The sequence below is a fragment of the Balearica regulorum genome, chromosome 3 (genome assembly GCF_011004875.1).
Source record: "Balearica regulorum gibbericeps isolate bBalReg1 chromosome 3, bBalReg1.pri, whole genome shotgun sequence".
In the NCBI taxonomy this organism is placed as follows: Eukaryota; Metazoa; Chordata; class Aves; order Gruiformes; family Gruidae; genus Balearica; species Balearica regulorum.
The window spans coordinates 105,047,501-105,063,779 of NC_046186.1; the positions used below are offsets into that span (position 1 = coordinate 105,047,501).

Genomic DNA, 16,279 nt, shown 5'->3' on the forward strand with positions numbered 1-16,279 from the left:
ACTGTCTGACAGCAGTTCCTAAACGTGCTCCTTCTAGGAGGAAAGCATTCAAAGAAGGCTGTTTTGTCACATGAAGCATTCTTCAAGCTCTGTGATTCTTGGCTTTTAGTAAGGCTTTAGTACTAAGATTTCTTTAGTGTTTTTTTTAACCTTAAATTGTCGCTAGTTTCATTCATGCTGTACTCTCTTTATTTGTGTGTAATTTAGAGAATTTAAATTAATTGTTGATGATTAATATTAGTACTTAGTGGCAGAACTAGGAATAGATCCCAAATGAAAGGTTTTTAGCCTACAAAATCTTTATCGAGATCTGTTTCTGGAACACCGAGATAGTGGTCCCCAAGGAATGGGAATGTGTCTCTACGTAGAATGTCACTACTAACAGAAAACTGTTGTCTAAGGTCGAAGAAAAGCTTTTTCTTCAAAGGAAAAACCTGTGTGCAAGATTAACAATGCAGAGAATTTGAAAGCATTTGGACAAGGACCCACAAACAAGATAAATTAGTACATCTGAATGTTATCCCCTGCATACACTTGCTGATCAGTTGTTCCATTTCTGCTCGCTCATAAAAGAAGCTGAATGCGTGAATTGTTTGTTTTCTCATCTGTTTGGTTTGGGGTTTTTTTTTCATCCCCAGGTGTAGATTTGGCAGATGGTTCTTGTGCTCATCCCACAATTCCTGGCAGAGTCTCTCCTCTGTTACCTGCAAACCACGTGACAATGGCAAAAGGAACAGGATTAGTTCATACAGCGCCAGCTCATGGTATGGAAGACTACAGCGTAGCTTCCCACCATCAGTTACCCACGGTACTTTAATTTTTCAGCTGCTGCTCTTGATTTCCTGCAACTGTTTGATCACGTGCTGCTAAAGTGATTGTTGTAATTTGTGCATAACACTTGAAAATGTTTTGAAGCATTCATGTAAGTGTGAGTATCACTAATGGCCTGCAGGAATGTAGGACTAACCTTAAAAAAGTGTGTATCAAAGTAAAAGGATGAAGTTTTTCATCCATCTGCTAATTAAAACTCACAGGGAAGTGGTAGAATAGAATCAGATTTCTCTTCTCTCTCTGTGTTTCTGGTTTTTAAGGATAACATAGACAACAATTCTCAGATATACTGGCTCTTGGTACTGACAATTGACTTTTAAAGCTATATCTTGCAGACCAGTAAAACACCAGTTATGTAGGTCATTATTACTATTCTTTTTCAGCAAAGCTTGTTTTAAACACATAAATACAGTTGCATTATGCATGATCAGTTTGTGTTTGATGGAAATGAAGATGCAGGATATTCTTTGTCTCTTTTACCTTTTTTAAGAAGTGGCTGTTGAGATATTCCAAAACCTGATTATACTCATATTTCTGGTTGGGGGTTTTTTTGAGAGTAGAGTTTTTCTTGGGGTTTTGTTTGGTTTTGGTTTTCACTGTTAATTTGGAAAGTCATTGAAATACCAACCAGTGAGTTGATGTAAGACAATTGTGGCATGTCTGCAAATGTAATGGTGCTCCCTTCTTCCGATACATTGAATTCACTTGCCTGGTAGATTACTAAATTGCAGTTCACTAAATCTGAATTGTACTTAAATATAACATACTTTGCTATTCATCAGAAAAGTAGTTACTCAGTAGTACTTGACTCACTTCTGAATACCAAAAAGGTAATTAAGTGCCATACGGTATTTTATTGACATGATTAACATATTTATTTTAAGGATTGCCTTGTGGATGAAGGTGGGATTTTTACCGAAGCTGCAGGCCCTGAACTTCAAAACAAGAATGTCCTTGAAGAAGGGAATGAAGCTGGTGAGTATTTAATGTTTAGAGTAACAAATGGCTATCAGTTACATTCCTGCAAGTATATTTTGAGGATTCATAATTACTGAATATATCTTGAATACGGATAAGGTACAGGCACTTCTTATTATGTGTTGATCATGGAAGGGAATGAATTGAGGTTAAAAGTAGCAGTATCTTCAAATCAGATTTTAATCTTGCCTCCTTTTTTTTTTTTTCCTTCTCTCAGTCATTCAGATGCTTCACACAGCTGGGAGTTTGTTAAAAGAAGAGAAGTATGTGCACAGTTACCCATATGACTGGAGGACTAAAAAACCAATGATTATTCGTGCCAGCAAACAGTGGTTTGTAAACACAGCAAGTGTGAAGGCTACAGCACAGGTATATAATTTTTCTTTTGTATGGAACATTTAAAGACAGCTGATGGCGTTTGGAATCAGCAAAACAATCTTGCTATAGCTCACTCCAGAATATGTTCTTCTCTAGGGTTTACAAACACTAGTTGAAAAGTACTAGTTATTTGTAGAAGTGATGAATGTTGTTGGGTTTTTTGTCAATATTGATATAATCCAGGATAAATACATTGACTGACATATTTGTTCATTGTATTTACAGGAGATGTATAAGTTTCTTAGAGCTACTGATTTTTTTTTCCCCCAAAATATTTTTTAAAATACAATGTTTCAAGGAATTAAATCAGAAGAGACAATTTTATCACTATTAAAATTACCTTTGTTGTTATGGTAGCCTTGCATGGCCAGACATCTATCTTTGCTCCCCTATTAATTTTGCCACAATCCTATTTTAAGTAACTTTAAAACATTTTTTTTTTTAAATGCAGTGCTCTTTGAAATTATGTGCATCCACACAGAAAACTCAGACCAGCACCTTAAGCTGTCTTGGGTAACAGTGATTTCATTCAAATTAGGGCATGAGGTGTTTATTCCATATTCATCTTTATCTAGAATGAAAGAAAATGTGATGGTTATTTAGCGGGGTGGGGAGCAAGTGGTAGCCCACACTTTAATACAGGCAGTATGTATCAAGGTGTGGTTTCAAAGTAGACGGCAGCACGAGGCACAATGAGCTGTTAAACTTCAGATAGAGAGACGGATCCCATTTCTAGCCCACTTTAGGGTGCATCTGCTAGAGAATCAGAGCTGGCAAAAAAAGCGTTGGTTGCTCTGTGTGGAGGTGTTGCTTCCAATAACATGTTCAAACTATGTTACTGAAGAGCAATATGTGGTGAAGTAAATGATATACGTGTGACAGTTGCCCGAGAATGTTATTCAATACTGGGAGTGGGAGTGTGGACCTGTACCTTTCTTTACTGGTAGCAAAAGCAGTGTTTGAATGCTGAAGCGTGTTCAACAGCTCACTGTGTACTTTATAGGAAGTGCTGAAAAAAGTGAAAGTTATTCCTACATCTGCAGTGAACAGAATGCTCGAAATGCTGGACAGAAGGACGTTTTGGTGTATATCACGGCAAAGGTGTTGGGGTGTTCCAATTCCTGTTTTTTATCAGAAGAACACAGGAGAATGCTTGATAAACAGGTATTTGTCTTGCTTTATATACTAAAAAATGAAAGAATGAGCAATGTCTGGTGTGCTGCAGTTATACAATATTATAAAACTTCTATTTAAGTATAAATGCATGCTTTTACTTGTAGTTGTTTTATACACAGAACTAATTCAGCTATAAATGAAAATCAAAAACTCATTTCTAAAGGTAATTCATATGTAAGTAATAGGAATTAATTTACTTAGATACTTAAGTTACCTGAAAAGTCCCCTTGATAGTAATTGCTGCTTTTATCCCTCATCTTCAAGTTAAGCGAGCTGCCAGCAGTCATTTAAGCAAAGAGTAAAATGCAAGTTGTAGTTAGAATAGATTACAACTGTAATTGTAGCACTGTAAATTGAACAATACCGGTATTTTGTCAGAATAGATTTTGCAATTGAATAAGTGACAACGAGATATCCAAAGTGGAATAATCAAATCAGTCGCAGAATAAATAACTGCACTTTGTTTCAAAATAAAATTAGAGTGTTTTTGAAGACCCAGCCTTAATAAACATAAGTGACCTTTAGCTTTATGATTTGGTATGTTGCAAGCTTCCGATGCTAGCCTTATTCCGCCATCTTTTAGTTAATAGAATCCAGAAATTGCCAATGCTGCATTTCAGGAATTCCAGACAATGTAATGCAGAGGAAATTCAAGGTCTGCTTTAAAACAAGAAACCTCAACCAAATACCATCCTTTGCTGTCTTTTGAGTAGTAGAGTTCTGCTTTTACCCCTTTGGGGAACAGAGGTTTTCAATTGTGAATGTTCTCTGAGAAATGATTTCATAAAAATAGTATTGTGGAGTTCCACATTCATTGTATATTTCCAGAATTGTTTTCTGTCTTGAGATATGCTAGTGTAACTCCATTTTATACATCTTAACCTTACAACCATTTATGGAAATTCATTATGGATAATAACATTGCGTAGCTGGAGATGAACTTAAAGTGTTGAAGAACTTTTTTTTTTATTCTGGTGTGTAATAAATAAACTGCAGAGTGTCCAGCATATTTTCCAGAGGCTGGACTGTGCATGTAAGTATAGTATTAGGTGAAGCTGAGGGTGTGGAGTGCAGGGAATGGACTTTAAGCAGTTAGTCCGTAGCTTCACTTAGTGTGGCTGGGTGTGTAGGTGCACAGATACGTACTTTGACTCTCTCTCAGTAGGCAATAACTGTGAGAAAAGACCACAATAACTCTAGTCGTTTATAGTACCTGAATAATGCTGACGCACATCAGGAAATAAAGGCATGGAGGCTCTGTAGGGTGTAAAATCATTTTACCTGCAAAAACTGTTACTATATTAAAAAAGTAAGTCTATGTTCACATTAAAAAATTACAATTTCTGAGGAATACTTATCATAGTCTGTCTGCAGAGTAGGCTTGAGTGTGTTACTTATGCTTGCTTAAAATTATTAAATATGTAGTTTAACAACAAAATAAGAGTGTAAGGAAAAATAGTTTAGCGTTTGGCACTCAGATGTGAAGGGCACCATGAAGCAACAGCTCCTTCAGAATGCAGAGGAGCTGACCCAGCTGGTACAGAAAGCAATTGAAAGGAGGGATGCATGGGAATTCCTTTAGATTGTAGGAAAATTACCTTGAAAGCCAGCGACCTGTATTAAAAAGGGTGTCTTTTGTAAGTGCTTGAGCTGTGGGAGAGGATTGCTGGAGTTGTAGGATATGTGGCAATTGGGGCATTTTGATGTGATAAACTCTGCAGTAGTTTAACAATTTGACCTTTGTGTGTAGTTGTTGGTCTAGCAGTCACCCATGGTGGTGAATGAACAAAGGGACAGTGTAGCGTGTTTGGTTAGAATTGATCTGGAGGAAAAAGAGAGATGTTTAAGAAAAAAAAAAAGGCATATCCAGTATGCTTGAAAAGTAGATTTATTTCATTTGACTGGCAGCTAATAATGCTCATTTATAAGCAGTACTCCTTACTTCTAACATGCTCAACAGTAGAGGTGAAATTTTCAAAGAAAACTGTAAAACATACATTAAATATTTAAAGTTAGCTGTAGCAGACTTCTGTAACCAGAGTAGGAAGAGTGCACAGAATATTGGCCTATAGAAATGACAGGCAAATTTAGAAAGAAGTCTGTCAATTCATAGGTCATTTTCCTGGACACCAGTTCTTACTGAAATAAACAAATTAGCCTAAATGTTTTGTTCCATTTGCATTATTATTATCATTTTGAAATCGTATCACAATAGGTTGCTGACATATTTCAAAAACTTATGAAGTTTCATACTCAGATTGTCTGAATAATTAATAGTATTAAAACAACAGTAAATAAAATAACTTGCATGTCAAAACAAAAGCTGTTTTCTTATCTTGAATGGTGGGTAAACATGCAGTAGCAGCTGCTCCGGAGTTTTTGAGTGGCTATCAAAAGTAACAGCATCTCCACTGGAAGTCAGTGTAGTCCACATGGAGTTGCTGTTACATATGAGAGCACCGATGGTCAGTCTTGAGTGATCCTGTCTATGTATCACCTGTAAAAAGACCTTTTTTTTTTTAAAAAAAAAAAAAAAAATCCCTAAAATAAACAGCCGTGGTTCCCTCTAAGTCAGTTTCCCCTGAATTTGTCATGTGAAAGGTTGCGGAAAGCTTCTCTTTCAAGATGCAACTGCTTGTCTCTAACAGAATATTTTTCCCACACCAGCAATCCTGTCTTTCTAACTTGAAAGCCAAGAGCTAGACTGTAATCTTGTATGTAGTAAGTCTGATGCAAGATCTCCATGAGTCATCCTGTTTGCTGCTGTGGCCCCCCATAGCCCTAAAAGACATTTGACTGTATAACATTGTTGTCTGAGATTATGAATTTAATATGCTACTGAAGATTAGACCCTTTATGTAGAGTATACCACATCATACTGCAATCAGGAGTTAAAAATTAGTATAACAAAACTCTATATGAGAGAAATAAGAGAGAACATTTTTTCATTATTGCAATTTTCAGTAAGAATTATGAGAATACAGGGGTAAGATTCTGTGCGATTTTTCTGCACAAGTGGAGAAAAAAATACTTTAAATAGAATACATGCACAAATAAACACTTACATTGTTTGTCAGCTTTCAAAATGTAATAGATTTTGTAAGAAAACATTCTGGTTCTAGGAATTCTGTAACTCATGGAAGAGAAGTGAGAAAGAGATCCAAAATTAAACCGAGAGATTTGTATTTCCAGTAGTAGCTCAGACCAGGTCATAAGTGTGAGATAAATACTTTAATCTAACCCCACACAATAAATTCTTAACTTTACAAATTCACTGTTCAGATATTGGTAATAATAAGTACTATTGCAAAAATTTTTCTAATGCCTGAGAACTTCTGTCTCCCTCTCTGTGACTTTGATTAACAAGTAACTTAAATTTCTGAGGGGGGAAAAAAAAACCCGCAAACACCAACCTGTTTTTGAAGTAGATCTACCCTGCACTCTAAACTGCTTTGTAAAATATTAAGATATTTCAGTGACTTGTAAGCAATAGCAACTTACCGTAACCTAAATACTTACTGCTGAAGTATCTACGTTCATGCAAAAACGAAGATAACTTGCCGTCTTCACTCTTGCTTGAAAAGAGGTTGAGAGAACATCAGGCACTGTATTCTTCTCCTCCTGACTATATCTTAATGCTGCCTAATTTCTGTTAACACATTAAATAAGTGTTCAGCATAATCAATATCAGACTTCAGAGTGATTGGCTGGTGTCGTGGTAGCGTGAATTGCCGTAGGGGTTTCAGTGTTAAAATGTAGCGAGTGACACGTAATGCAAGTTCTTCTAGATAGTGTATGAATACAGGGCAAAGTTTTACAATGGTGTTTATTGCTAACTCTGAATTATCGTGCTCACGTTGAAGCCCATAGATTATAAAGTGATGAGTAGTTATTTGAGAAAGGTGGTTTTCACTTACACCTTACATAAAAGTACTTTGCAAAAGTCTTTCTCCTTACAACACAGATACCTTAAATATAGTAATTTTTCTCTCTTATGGCAATAGTTAATCATAACTATCCTGGGAAAGGATTAGAGAAAGGGAGGGTTGTTTGTTTCTCTTGGGTTTTTCAAACTGTAGGAGGAAAAAGTATTTGTAGAAATGGGATCCTGGAAATCTTTGGGTTTAACAATCTCCTCTTATAAAATACTTGCCTGTTAATGTTCACTTATATTCTGTAGGGAAACTGAATATGATGAAAAAAACTTGCACTGCTAAAATATCTTTTTTACTTGATTTGAAACTGTGATAGAATTTTGAGAATATCGATCAATTATAAGTTGACTTCACAGTCATTGACTCTTTATTTCTTGTAAGTGACCGGTAACGCAAATCTGACCTTCTTTTAGTTGTTTTAAAACTTTTATCTGTAGCATAATCATATCTGTTAGTTCACGTGTCACGAAAATGTGTCTTTAAAATAATTCTGCTCTTCATAAATTAACAATATAAGCCTTTGCATCGCATAGCAATACACTTGGTAAAAGGTTAGTCCATAGTACATTTTGTAGTAATGGTGTACCTACAATGGTAGACAACTGTTGTGTGGCATTGGCAATGCTTACTTACTGTAAATGAAGTCAGTCGTTTTATGATGTTTTCCCAAGGGAAAATGATAGCGAGGTTTTATTTCCTTCTTGTCCATCCCCCTGCCTCCGATGGAAAGGAGAACAGTTCATCCTCACTGCAGGTAATACAGTTTGCACTAACACAGTGTTTCGGGTGTCCCCCCCTTTGTTAATTTCTCCAGGTATTTGTGTGATAGGCCTGACCTTAATCATTATCTCCTCCACTGAGGAGAGATGTCATTGCAATTAACAGTTGCAATGTCAGAAAACTGGTGGCACTTCAGGCTGTTTGTGCTTTACTTAAAGCTTAGAACATCTGACAAACTAAGATTTCTGCTCTTGTCAAACTGAATCCAGATGGTTGCTGGAAAACATTGTTTGTTAAGAGTATATTCCTACATGTTGTCCAAGGTAGCTCTTAGTTTTGGGCTGTAGCTGGTTTTATCTCCTTTTAAAAATCCCTACAAACAGTGATGTCATTAAATACCTGCTGAGAGCTTTAAAAATTTCTAAGTCGAGTTCATGTCCCTCCACTGAAGTGTATTTGCAGTATAAGAAAGTCACGTAGAAGACAAGCTTAGTTCCTCTTTCCATTTTCTACTTGGTTTATGGGGCACACTGGTAGCTTTTCCATGCTAGTTATGGGCATGATTCATGAGCATAAAAACTTTCTTGCTCTAATTGGATGCCAGAGCCATTAGCTGAGCACTTCTTCCATGAATCGCTCAACATGCACTAACATTTTATGTAGTAATAAGCACAGTTTAGGGTAAATCATCCTCCTCTTAATTTAGCTACTCCATCTTCTGCTGGTGACTTCCATGGGTATGACTTGGCCCATAGGAAGGTCATTGAGACTGTAGAGAGAGCTCTTCAAATTTTCACTTGAAGACAGCTAGTTATCCGTAATTGTCTTTAAAAATACACTGATCTTGCATTTGAGAAGAATTAAAGATGGAGCCTTCTGTTGGCGAGGAATGAAAAATAATGGTCTATGTTGCTTTTTTTTAAAATGGTCCCAGGCGCTATGGTCTGTGTCATCACTGAAGGTCTGGGTGTAAAGCCAGCCTCGTCACTGGAAGGTACTGACCCGCAAGAGAGAGACAAATTCAGTGGAATAGTTTAGTCTGGGCTGAGACAAAAAAACTTCTCCTTGGCTTATTTGATTTTTCCTGAGAGCTTTCTGAATCTGAAGATTTAGCCTGAAGGAGGCAAGCCATAAGGGATACTTACCAGCTATCTGTCAGGACTGGAGTAGTTGTTTGCTTTTGTCTTGGAGAAGTAACACTTCATAACTGGAAGTATAGGCAAATAGGCCTCTGTGCAAATATTTCTGAAAGGAAAAGATACCATTCAGAACCGGAGCTCCTAAATGTTGTTTTACCAAGATAAATGTTAGCAGATATATTACAAAGTCATAAATTGTGTCCTTTCATCATTAAACTAGAAGGTAAATGACAGCCACTCTAGCCTGAAAAGGTAAGAATGGCAATGGTATGCTTGTTGGCTGTGGTTTTGTGAGTGTTACTGGTTAGTGGGTTTTCTCTCCAGAAAACCTACTGGGACATTCTACAGGAATTTACTTTGAAAAGTAAATTGATTAATTGATGATTGATTGATTAATACAAAACTGTTAGTCTGTCATTGTGATTTCATTCCCACAATCAAGAGCAAGATTGCATTTTCTTCTTACTGTTGCACCTCATGTCATGTAATTAAATTATAATTTGTTCTGCATCTTCTTGGAGAACATGGGTTTTCATGCTTAAACTCTGTGTGTAAGAGTCCACTAAATGTTGTAGTGATGTAACTCAACTTATTAGCAGTACAGAAAAAATACTATGCTGAAGTCCAGATACAAAACAGCGTGATGACATTAAAGAAGTTAGATCATCTGCTTTTTGTGTTTTCAAGAAAATTGTGCCAGATTATTGTTTTACTTTTTCCCCTTTCACAATACTGTATGAAGAAGTTAGTTAATTGATTAAATCCTCATTTCTAGACTTCAAAACCAATCTCTGGTCGATTGGGTAACACCAATTTTAGTTGGCAGGTCATGATGATCTGCTGTACTCCTTAAATACAGCAGATGTTTTAAAAATCACCTCTTTAGTAAGTGGTCTATGACAAGTAAGACAAAGTGTGCGAGGTTTGCTTTGTTTTTTAAGCTATCTTAACTTATGTCTAGACTTGGCATTAAATGATATTAAAAATCAATTCCCCATGGCCTTATTACCTACTGGGGACAACGATTGAAAGAGTCATAAATAATGAACAGAACTGCATGCCTTGTGGTTGTGTTATCTGTTCACATCAGAAAAAATGCTTAATTTTTTTTATTTTCCTTATTTCTGTACTATCTATTTATTTCACAACCTTCGTGCTGCCATTTCCTAACTCTCCATTTCCACTTGAGTTCTCAAGGTCTCTTTATCCAGTGGAGAAAAGAAGCCTGTTGTCAAAAAGAGCAAATATTTTGGGGGGAAATAGTTGTTTAGTTTCTGTAAATCCAAGGTGAAAAAATAGCAAGTGAAATGGATTTTAGAAGTTTTCAAGCTGCCGGCATCTTTTTTTGAGTGCCCAGTTATTGAGTATTTGCAGAAAAAGCTGTTTGGAAGATAGGTGGGTTTCTGTATGTCCAGGTTCTACACAACCCTACCCAGCTTGGAAGACAAAAGAAAGAAGTCTTTTTAATACAGGCAGAAAGCTCTGTGGAGTCTTGTCTGGACTAGAAGCTAGAAAATCACAGGTTTAAATAGCTTGATCTCTTTATCAGAGTATCTCACTCCTTTGGATCTGGGATGGTTATAGAAAGGTACAATTAACATATCAATTCATGAACCCCCTTTTTTCCTTCTAACCCAGTGAAACCATCACAAATGTCATCAAAATAGTGGAGCAGCAAGGAACAGATGCATGGTGGACCCTTCCTATTGAACAACTACTACCAAAAGAGGCTGTAGCGAAGGTAATTATTTTACTTCAAATACAGAAGGTGCTTGAGACAGTTCAGTGATGGGAAATAATATAAAACCTTCATATGTTCCTATGATCCTTTTCAATCTTGTACCTCCATGAGAACGTGTCCTGTGAAAGGGATATTCAGAAAGTGGGATCCGAGTATGGCAGAATGCACACAATCAGATTTGTGCCAGGAATTCAGGGCAGAGATCTCCATCCCCCTTATTTTACTTCAGGAGGAAAGTGACATCCTAATTAATCAAATTATGAGCCCAAGTATATATTAAGTCTTTGTCATTAAAATAAAATTAAAATTTTTATTTAGTTCTTCCTAACTTTTTATTGTTCCTTTAACAATAGTATCCTTAAGCTAGCACACAAACTGTAGTGTTACTCTGCCATCTCGGGAGGGGAGGGGAGGGGGCAGTGTTTGTAATTTTTCCTTGTTCTGTTTTGGGTTTTCATCGGTAATTATCTGAAAACTATTGTGAAAAATTACCTAAATTATTTTGTGTTCCCTCACAAAGTTGGTAGCAGAGCCTGTACAAAACTGGTCCAGAAACCAAATCTACTTTATTTCTAGCTTTGGAAAGCATTGATGATACAGAGTATTCCGTTTGCATTGTTTAATAACTGTTTTTCCATTAGGCTGGTGGTCATGATGTTTTGGATTATGTCAAGGGACAGGATGTCCTAGACATCTGGTTTGACAGCGGAACTTCCTGGGCTCATGTTTTGGAAGGTACAGAATTAACATCTTGATCTTTCTTTTAAAATACTTGGAGGACAAAATAAATGTAACTGTTTTGCATGATAGTGTTGGCATCAGTAAAACAGAGTTAGATTATGCCAGCAGCAAACTGGCTGTGACTTCTCATAAAGCTGCTTTTGCTTGTAAAGATAAGGGTTTAATGTTGGGAAACTCATTTTCAGCATAGTTGAAGTTGAGATTTTTCTAATATTCTATTCTGACCAATTCTGCTGTGTGGCACACCACGTATCTTCTAATCAGAACATAACTTGTTTTGAGTATAGAAGCTTCATGACAGAAACGGCTGAGGTACTTTGCTGCTGGTTGATAACTGTTAACAAATTTCAGTTTGTGCTTGTGCATGCTCTGTGAAGCAGAACAAAATTGAGATCAGCTGCTGCATCTAAGTAAGTTTTGTAATTTTAACAGTCTAAGTGTACTTTTTCACTTCTGATTACTTTCAGTAACTAAAGCAGTTTATTGTGGCGTAAAATATTCATACTTGCTATGTGCTATTTATAACTCCTACTGTCAGTAGTTGCTACTCAGCAGGTAGCAGATACATATTTGTATAAAAATATATAAAATATACACTGTTTGCTTGGAGGATAGTCCAAAGCCAGGAGTCCCTTCTAAAGGAGGAGTCTGGTCCCATACATCAAGTCTGTTGGACTTTAAACCCTCAGTACACAATTGTGTGATAACAATCTTGCTGAATTATAAAACACGTTAGTACCAGAGGTTTTTATTTCTTAGCAACGTGGTCAGGCAACAGTACCATTGGCAAACATTCGTTTTCTAGAAGACCTTTACATATAGTAAAGTTCATACTCTTTAAAGATGTTTCTGGTTTGGTTTTGAAAGGTATAACAAAGTAGTGGTATTTTATGTGCACAGTTACATGCTTGCATTCTGTAAGGGCTTAACACCTCAGTACGCAGAAACCACCTCTAATCCTGTGTAGAGGAAAGACAATGTGTTTAACAAGGAATAGCAGAATCAAGACACTTGATTCACTGTTAATTTGTGTAAGGCTCCCTTATGGATTCTGTGATGTCTAATAAATCACAGTACAGACTTCTTCTTTCATGGAACCATTAAAAGTTCCTCTTTATCTAGTCATCTATTTTCATGAAACTTGCTAGAACTCGGAACATCTTCCTTTGCTGCCTGACATGGCTGGAGAGGGCCCCACTGGTTCAAAAGTCGGGGGAAGGACTAACAAGCAGTGTGATTTCGTGAGCCTCTTTGTCTTCAGAAATGACACAAAGCTTGCAGTACTCTTTTCCTATGTTATTGAGGCTCCCAGCCACTGCCAGAAGTGGAAGTACAGTCTCAGTGATTCACGTGAAATTACTGTTTTAATTTACCCTTTATGAAAAATGCACTTTGCAAGACAAGTTGTTGAATTAATAGTTTTGTCTTGTATTTTCCAATATGCTCTAGCTTCTAAAACTTTTTGCAGAACTTCTTCCTATGTCAATAAAAATAATTGGCAAGGCTTACAAACAGGCTGATGCAATTTTTTTCCAAAGTACTCTGGGGAAAAAAAATGGATGAAATCCATGGAGAAATCCAAAACTGCTTAGAGAATATCACAACAGGAAGAACAACGTCCCGTGGCTTAAACTCATGAAAACCCAGAGGGATATGAGAGCTGGCGTGCTACCTGTAGAGTGCTACCTGTTAATTCTGTGGTAGGAGATCAGTGATAACAGCAGTTATCGCTTGCCTTCTGATGACAGTGTCATGCATGACAGTGTTTCTTTCTCCACATGTGAATTCATTTCAGGGCAACTGGAGGATATAGTAGATGGCTAAAACTGTGAGACTAATGTTTATAATTGTTTTGCTCTACCATGAACTCCAGTTATTGAAAATTATAAATCAATGATCTGTCTGTTAGTAACCAGCAGGAATAAACAGCATTTCAAATTTCCCTGCCAGTTCAGTCTCGCAAAAATAAAGTTGTTTTCTTCAGCCTCTCTGCAACTTGGAGAACTTAGGCCTGAGTTTTCACTGGACTTGAACTGACTGTGTCCGAGCTTATTAAATGAGATGCAGCAATTATAAAATTCATCCCTTTAGCTGATGGCCACACAGATTGCTTTCAGAAAATACGGCAGGTTGGGAAGGGGGTGAGGAGGAGGAAGAGGAGAGAGAAATTCTGCAATATGGGGCTTTTGAACAGGTTAAAGGAATTGCTCAGTGACAGCAAGCTCAGTGACCTGAATCATAGGTTGCATGGATACAGTCGTATTTCCAGTGCTTGCCCTGCTGCGTTTCCTACCAGAGACAGGGCATCGTTCTGATGGAAATGACTTAAAGTTGCTCTTTTTTCATTGAATTACAGTTGGCTTCCTCTTTCCAGCCTAGGTGTGGCAAAGGTACTACTTCTAGCTAAATGACAAATTAACCAAACCGTTCTACATCAGCAGTGTGGCAGGTAGGAAGCTGCAACTTACACACTAAGAGCAAAGATTTAGCTACAGTAGTCACAAAACCAAAATTGTACACTCATAACTGGGTCGTGTGTAAATAAATAGTAGTTCCCTTGCACCATCGAGAGCAGATCCACAAGTGTAACGTGCTTTGAAAAACCCACTGCTACTGAAGTTTTCTTCAGTATATACTGTTTGCTTCATTAATGCTGTTTGCCTAACACTCTTTTCACTGAACAGTTTATTGTCGTGCTGTCTAATCCTGTTTCTTGCTATACATGCCTCAAATATTTTTTTTAAAATAACTGTTTCCCTAGTCTTTTATGTAATGTTAAAATTTCAGTCTGAATGCTTCATACAGGAATAAATTTATTTTCACAGTATTGCTGTGAGGTAGAAGAGTGTTAATATACTGCCTCCAAAAAGAAGGTGTGGTAAAAGCAAAATTTGGTTCAAAAGCGTTTGCTAATTTTGAATACTCAATGCTGGGGTGCCTAGGACTTTTTTTCTCTTTTTTGCTTTGAATTTCAGTTTGTGTTCGGCCTTCTGATAGTGCTTATTTCAGTAGCTGTCTTTGGAGTATCTGTTGTAGAGAATTCTTTTCGGTCTTAAAATTCTCTTTCAGGTCTTGACATTCTCCTCATGGGCAGAGGGCCATCTGCACTACAACCTTAAGAATATTATTTTTCAAAATTATTTCATATAAAAATGCATGCTGGACTCTATTGCAATATGGTGATATGCCATTGGTAAAAATCACACAGCTTTTTACCCATAGTTTTGTATCGCAATGATGGTAGTTCTCAACTTCATAACTTCCTTCCCTATCTTATTGGCTAATATTTAACCGAATGAATGTGATTATTTTACAACTTACCTATCTAAGTGTTTAAACTTTTGTGCTGACTGAGAGACTTGAATTTATCTTAGCTGATTCATTCGTGGCATTAAAATACAATACGTTTAATCTAAAAGTCAAAGTCTGTAAGATCAAAGATATGGAATCTTGAAATCCAAACCAGAAGGATCATAAATTGTAATTCTCTTTAATGACCTATGTACTATTCCTCAGTGTAAAATAAACAACTGCAAAGTCTTTTCGGGGTTGTTGGACATACTCTTCCATTTATGAAGGAACATGCGCGGTGTTCTAATTAATTTCTTTGTAACCATTGCAACTTTAACGAAACTGAGGTAGGGGAGTTACCAGTGCACTTAGAAGGCAGGCTTTGTCTATGCAAACCCCGTGTCTGTATTTTACATAGATAAAATGGTGAGGCCTCCATTAACTTTGGAAGCTACATTTGCCAGCCTGCCAGACATACCAGTTCTGGCAGAAGAGACCAATACAGTTTGTAATCAGTTGTTTAAATTCTTCTCTAGGTTGTAACTACTGGCATTTCCATGAAAAGTTCGGTTCTCTAAAACCAGTGGCTAGTAAACTAGTTGTAAATAACAAATGTGCTCTTATACACTTCTTCCTTACTGTAAATATGCTTTTTCTATCTTGTCTTCACAAGTATTTTTGCAGTTTGTTAATACACAGGCCAATCCCTACTTATTCTACTTTTAAAACCCAAACTCTTTGTAGATTTTCTTGAAGGAATAAACAAATGTGTTAAAAACCATAACATCCACCCACGCATTTTTCCTGTGCTAGCTGGAACTGTATAGCCTTGACCTTTGTAATGTTGAACTTCCTTTTATTGCAGGATGGATCTAAATATCGAAACTTCCATTAAGTTAAACAAATAAATCAAGTGTGTCAGCAGCAGGAAGAAACATTGTCTCAGGGGTCCTAGGGAGAGGATAAAAGGAGCCAGTAGATAAAAACTGAGCACAGAATATCTGGAAAATTGCACCACCAACTTTTAGAATCAAAACTAAATTCCTGCCAAATATGTGTATAATTTTGCACGTTTGTAGGCTTTGACTTGCATGTTCTGCTGTGTTTCACATTATTCTGTTCTTACTCTGATGGTGACCGCTCTGGGGCTGTTTAGAACGAGGAGGAACTTCTTGAGTCAACAAGTCTTGTACCTTTTTGTCCAGCGACTGAATTCCACCAGTAAAGCCATTAAAACTTCGCCACCCTCCTCCAGCCTTGTGGGAAAGCCCAGTTTGCTCTTTTGCTTTTCATGTGCGGTCAGCTAATACCTGGTCTGTGTGCCTTGTAGCCCATTTTTTTCTCTGATG

The 16,279-nt window shown here is 36.9% G+C and overlaps 1 protein-coding gene across 1 annotated transcript in view; it reads left to right on the plus strand.

Annotated features, from left to right (window-relative positions):
- The window catches only part of IARS2 (isoleucyl-tRNA synthetase 2, mitochondrial), a 28,911-nt gene that overhangs the window by 5,076 nt on the left and 7,556 nt on the right, over positions 1-16,279 (plus strand). Inside the window, exons 9-14 of the mRNA XM_075749292.1 lie at positions 639-808; positions 1,716-1,806; positions 2,027-2,178; positions 3,191-3,351; positions 10,796-10,898; positions 11,540-11,633. Coding sequence (XP_075605407.1) covers positions 639-808; positions 1,716-1,806; positions 2,027-2,178; positions 3,191-3,351; positions 10,796-10,898; positions 11,540-11,633 — 771 coding nt within the window. The remainder of the gene's footprint in view (positions 1-638; positions 809-1,715; positions 1,807-2,026; positions 2,179-3,190; positions 3,352-10,795; positions 10,899-11,539; positions 11,634-16,279) is intronic.